Genomic DNA, 6,398 nt, shown 5'->3' on the forward strand with positions numbered 1-6,398 from the left:
CGAGGTGCGTCTGCAGGCTGTTGCGGGCGTCGGCCGTCTGGACAGGCGTGCGCCGAAGGCGGCGTTGACGTTGTTGAACTGCGTCCACATGTCGCCGGCGGTGGCGTCCAGCAGGACCTCGATCTCGTCCCTCAGCTTGTGCGAGGCGGACCGCTGGCTCTGCGAGCGCAACAGGTTGTCGTCGGAGAACTTGGACCAGGACCCCGGCAGAGACAGCCTGGACCGGTTGGGATTAGCGCCTGGGTGCTTAGTCCGACGTGCGGCGGGCGGACTCACGAGGGCTCCAGTCTCTCGATGCCTCGGTAGAAGCTGATGCCGTCAGACGTGTTCCTCAGGTGGTGGCAGCGCTCGTCGATCCTCTGCGCCGCCGTCTTGTCGCTCAGGTCTCGCTCCAGCTCGTGCTGAGCGGCTCGGTTCGACCTGGGGGCGCCACGGGAACACAACATCAACGGCAAGTCGAACCGCTGCCGACACCCTTTCAGACTCACGCCAGCTGGGCGGCGGCTCGCTCCGAGTGTCGCCTCATCCTCTCCTGGCAGGACTTGATGACCTCCACTTCCTGTATGCGGCGCGCGTTAGCTAGCTTTTGCTTACGTTGGTAGCGCCTCCGTTACCTTGATCAGGTCCTTCTCCACGTCGTCGTGGACCAGGTCGATGGACATGCGCCTCTCCCGGTGGTACAAACACTCCTGGGACACCTGGGGACGAGCAACATGTGCGTCAATATCATAAACATTGAATATGAACGAGTTATCTTTAGCGTGAGACTTTGTTGTTACTCAGCGACTCAAACGTTCCGTTTGCTAGCATCCAATCAAGGTAGCGCTAATCCAGTTTGACGTGCAGTACCACTTTGGTACAAACACTCCTGGACACCTGGGATGAGTAACATGTGCGTCGATATCGTAAAAATTAAATATGAACGAGCTAAATTTAGTGTGAGACTTTGTTGTTACTCAGCGACTCAAACGTTCCGTTTGCTAGCATCCAATCAAGGTAGCGCTAATCCAGTTTGACGTGCAGTACCACTTTGGTACAAACACTCCTGGGACACCTGGGGACGAGTAACATGTGCGTCGATATGGGTTATGGCTTATACTTGTTAGCGCTTTTTTTTCTACCTTCAAGGTACTCAAAGCGCTTTGACAGTATTTCCACATTCACCCATTCACACACACATTCACACACTGATGGAGGGAGCTGCCATGCAAGGCGCTACCAGCACCCATCAGGAGCAAGGGTGAAGTGTCTTGCCCAAGGACACAACAGACGTGACTAGGATGGTAGAAGGTGGGGATATCGTAAACATTAAAAATGAACGAGCTAACAACTCTGTTTTCTAGCATCCAATCAAGGTAGCGCTAATCCAGCTTGACGTGCAGTACCGCGTTCTTCCTCACGGCGCAACAGGACGTCACTGTGGCCGTCTTTCTGGACTGTTACGACAAGGACGGACTATTGTTAGCGACGCTAGCAGTCAAAGTTGTGCGGTCCAAAAAAGCGGCGTAAAATGTTAACACGCTAATGTTAGCATGTATCATACTAGCGGTAGCATGCTAACGGTGAGCATGTGTCACCATATGACTAAGGTGTAAGGCGGCAAAATTGGCTAAAAAAAAAGCTAATGTTTGTTTGCTAACAGTTAGCATGTGTCTTGTACCAAGTAATTACTCTGCGGTCTAAGGCGGAAAAAAAATGCCCCAAAAAATATTAACATGCTAACAGTTAGCATGTGTCTTGTGCCATGTTATATGACTCTGAGTTATTATTGTAATTTAGTCCTTAAATAAAATAGTCAACTTGTCTTTTAGTAGTAAGTAAACAAACAAAGACTCCTAATTAGTCTGCTGACGTATGCAGTAACATATTGTGTCATTTATCAACAATTTAATAAACAAATTAATTAAATTAAGTTAAATTGATTAAATACATTAATAATAAATTAAATAATAATAAATTAAATAAATAAATAAAATTAATTAATTTAATAAACAATTTAATAAACAAACAAAGACTCTGACGTATGGAGTAACATATTGTGTCATTTATCTACCTATTATTTGTCTACATTATGAGGGACAAACTGTAAAAATTGATTATTAATCTACTTGTTCATTTACTGTTAATATCTACTTATTTTCTGTTTCAACATGTTCTATCTACACTTCTGTTAAAATGTAATAATTACTTATTCTTCTCTTCTTTGATACTTGACATTCGTTTTGGATGATACCACACATTTAGGTATCGATCCGATACCAAGTAGTTACAGGATCATACTTTGGTCATATTCAAAGTCCTCATGTGTCCAGGGACATATTTACTGACTTTATAAATAATATGAATTTTAAAAAAAAACGATTTTGAGACGATAAAAAATATGGTTGTATCGACTAGATACGCTCTTGTACTTGGTATCATTACAGTGGATGTCAGGTGTAGATCCACCCATGCCGTTTGTTTACATTGTGACGCCGGTGAGCTATTGTATCCTCCTACGGTGTGTAGTGAAGCATTTTCAGTTATTCCTCGTCCTCCAGTGATAATGCTACTTGTAATAAACTTACCAACACTTCAGACTGGATGTTACCTGCTAGCTTCCTGAGGGCGTTTCAGTGTTATAACTTCACCTTTATCTTTACTTTTTACGCCAAAATGCGTCCGTTCTCCCTTTTCCGTCTACACACTGTGTCTGCTTGTAAGTACTCTGTGTGTGTGCGCTGCCGAACATGCTCCTCGGCTCATAAAACCAGCAATGTCGCCACGTGACGACGACGGTGGGGTAAAGGACCGGTACTTTTTAGTACCGAATATGATTCATTGGTATCGCAGTACTATACTAGTACCGGTATACCGTACAACCCTAATTCAGGGTTAGTATTTGAGTGGGCCCCGGGCCCCTGTGTAGTGGAAAAGGTCAAAAAGGTTTAGAAATGTGGTAATAAAACAACAACTGGACATCAGTTATCATAATTAGCTTATTTTTTTAAAGTTTCAATATTAAAATGTTTTATTTATGATTAATATTTACCGGTATCGATTCACCGGTACCGGGAATCAATTCAAATGTGAGGTTGAGACCTCATTATTGTAGCTCCGCCCCCTGTTGGTTCCCCCCCAGTACTGCAGCGTCATTGTGAGACTGACAGTCTCCGGTTTCAGTTACCTGGCAAGTGGGCAAACAAAACCTCGGTCACACAATCCCCCCCTGAGGAAACCTCCGAGGCGTCACCGGATCCGGCCCACCCACCTGCAGGGGCGCCTCGGTCTCCGCCAGGGCCCTCTCCAGCCGGCGCTTGGCCTCGGCGAGCGCGGCGGTCTCGGTCACGGCGTTGTCCACCTCGTGGCTCAGCTCGGACCTCCAGAAGACGATGTCGCCCAGGCGCTCGCCGATGTCCTTGCTGCTGGTCTCCTGCGTGCGGCGGGTCAGCTGCTCCTTGTCCTGGATCAGCCTCAGCGTGTCCCGCCGGAGTCTCTCGGCGCTGTTGCGGCTGGCCTCCGACTGGCGGTAGTAGGTCTGGTTGGACCTGAACCAGTCGTCGGGCGTGTAGCGGGCGCTCCTGGCCGAGAGGTCCAGGCCGGGGACGGCGCCGGCGGTCTTGTAGTAGCTGGCGCTCCTCCACTGGTTGGCGCTGTGGTTGGCGTGGCGGTAGCTGGACGCCGTGGTGGAGATGGGCGGCAGGAAGTGTCCGGTCTTGGGTCGAGCGTAGGAGGCGGTCAGCTCCATGTCCTCAGGACTTGGTGGTCAGTCCAGTCCGTGTTGCTCACCTGCCAGCGAGCCAAGAAGGTGACTGGACTCATGCATAATACACACACGAGTCTGCCAGCCAATGGCAGCGCTCCGTCGCCTCAGTCCAAGACTTCTGTTGACACCAGCGCCGGTTGCCGCGGGCAACCGCTGGCTGCTGCCTTCACTGTCCCGGCAAAACAAAGACGTCAACAATATTTGTACTGTAACTATGTGAGTGCACAGCAGGTGTGGTCTTGCATCATCGTGCGCTCTGCCCGGGTGCCCTTGGGCATACTTTTCCACTTACGGAAAGTTTACAGACAGCTAATTATTACATAACATGAGGGAAAAGTGCACAAAAACAACGATTCGATTCAGAATTGTCATTCTTATGTCTTTCGATTCTTGAGTCATATTTTTCCAAAATCTTTTTTTTTTTTTTTTTTTTGTGGAAATTATGTTCTTTAGGCCAGTGGTCCCCAACCACCGGGCCGCGACCCGGTACCGGTCCGCGGACCGATTGGTACCGGGCCGAACAAGAAATTAAAAAAAAAAAAAAAAAAAAAAAAAAAGAAATTTTTTTTTTTTTTTTTTTTTAATAAATTAAATCAACATAAAAAAACACAATATGTACATACTGTGTATGTGTATTTCAATATAGATCAATACAGTCTGCGGGTATACAGTCCGTAAGCACACATGATTGTATTTCTTTATGAAAAAAAAAAAAAAAAAAAAATGTCCCCCCCCCCCCCCCCCCCCGGTCCGTGGGACAAATTTTCAAGCGTTGACATCTCCATGGTTACGGGCCAAATGTTTAGGGGTGTGAATCTTTGGGTGCTCAACATTTCGATTCGATTCAGAATCGTGATTCTTGTTTATGTCGATTCTCGATTCCTATTTTTAAAAAATATATATATATTTTTTTAAGTCATTTTTTAAGGCCATCTCCATGGTTACGGGCCGAATGTTTAGGGGTGTGAATCTTTGGGTGCTCAACATTTCGATTCGATTCAGAATCGTGATTCTTATTTATGTCGATTCTCGATTCCTATTTTTTAAAAAGATATATATTTTTTTTAAGTCGTTTTTTAAGGCCATCTCCATGGTTACAGGCCAAATGTTTAGGGGTGTGAATCTTTGGGTGCTCAACATTTCGATTTGATTCAGAATCGTGACTCTTATTTATGTCGATTCTCGATTCCTATTTTTTAAAAAGATTTTTTTTTTTTTTAAGTCGTTTTTTAAGGCCATCTCCATGGTTACGGGACAAATGTTTAGGGGTGTGAATCTTTGGGTGCTCAACATTTCGATTCGATTCAGAATCGAAATGTTGATTCTCGATTCCTATTTTTCAAAAATATATACATTTTTTTAAAGTCGTTTTTTTTTAGGCCATCTCCATGGTTACTGGCCTAATGTTTAGGGGTGTGAATCTTTGGGCACTCAACGTTTTGATCCGATTCCGATTCCTGGGGTGACGATTCGATTCAGAATCATGATTCTTATTTCCTTTCGATTATTGATTTCCTATTTTTATTAAAAAAAAAGTTTTCTTTTAAAATCCTTTTTTAAGGCCATCTCCATGGTTACGGGCCAAATGTTCAGGGGTGTGAATCTTTGGATGCTCAACATTTCGATTCGATTCAAATTTGTGATTCTTATTTATGTCGATTCTCGATTCCTATTTTTAAAAAATATATTATTTTTTTTAAAGTCGTTTTTTAAGGCCATCTCCATGGTTACAGGCCAAATGTTTAGGGGTGTGAATCTTTGGGTGCTCAAAATTTCGATTCGATTCAGAATCGTGATTCTTGTTTATGTCGATTCTCGATTCCTATTTTTTTTAAAGATATATTTTTTTTTTAAGTCGTTTTTTAAGGTCATCTCCATGGTTACTGGCCTAATGTTTAGGGGTGTGAATCTTTGGGTGCTCAACATTCCGATTCGATTCAGAATCGTGATTCTTATTTATGTCGATTCTTGATTCCTATTTTAAAAAAAATAAAATAAAAATTTTAAAGTCGTTTTTTAAGGCCATATCCATGGTTACGGGCCAAATGTTTAGGGGTGTGAATCTTTGGATGCTCAACATTTCGATTCGATTCAGAATCGTGATTCTTATTTATGTCGATTCTCAATTCCTATTTAAGAAAAATATATATTTCTTTTTTAAGTCGTTTTTTAAGGCCATCTCCATGGTTACGGGACAAATGTTTAGGGGTGTGAATCTTTGGGTGCTCAACATTTCGATTCGATTCAGAATCGTGATTCTTATTTATGTCGATTCTCGATTCCTATTTTTAAAAAATATATATATATTTTTTAAGTCGTTTTTTAAGGCCATCTCCATGGTTACTGGCCTAATGTTTAGGGGTGTGAATCTTTGGGCACTCAACATTTTGATCCGATTCCAATTCCTGGGGTGACGATTCGATTCAGAATCGTGATTCTTATTTCTTTTCGATTCTTGATTCCTATTTTTCAAAAAAACATTTTTTTCTTTTAAAATCTTTTTTTAAAGCCATCTCCATGGTTACTGGCCAAATGTTTAGGGGTGTGAATCTTTGGGCACTCAACTTTTTGATCCGATTCCGATTCAGTGGGTGACGATTCGATTCAGAATCGTGATTCTTACTTCTTTTTGATTCTTGGGTCCTATTTTTCT

The 6,398-nt window shown here is 43.4% G+C and overlaps 1 protein-coding gene across 1 annotated transcript; it reads right to left on the reverse strand.

Annotated features, from left to right (window-relative positions):
• Positions 1–7: 7 nt before the first annotated feature.
• LOC133655238 (tektin-3-like) lies at positions 8–3,758 on the reverse strand (the record flags this gene model as incomplete). The annotated part of the gene is given in 6 exon segments (XM_062055210.1): positions 8–42; positions 45–217; positions 277–420; positions 489–559; positions 615–698; positions 3,251–3,758. Coding segments are annotated over 6 exon segments (984 nt in total), but the record flags the coding sequence as incomplete, so codon positions are not given.
• Between the last annotated feature and the right edge of the window lie 2,640 nt (positions 3,759–6,398).

Source organism: Entelurus aequoreus, linkage group LG08, assembly GCF_033978785.1.
Source record: "Entelurus aequoreus isolate RoL-2023_Sb linkage group LG08, RoL_Eaeq_v1.1, whole genome shotgun sequence".
In the NCBI taxonomy this organism is placed as follows: domain Eukaryota; kingdom Metazoa; phylum Chordata; class Actinopteri; order Syngnathiformes; family Syngnathidae; genus Entelurus; species Entelurus aequoreus.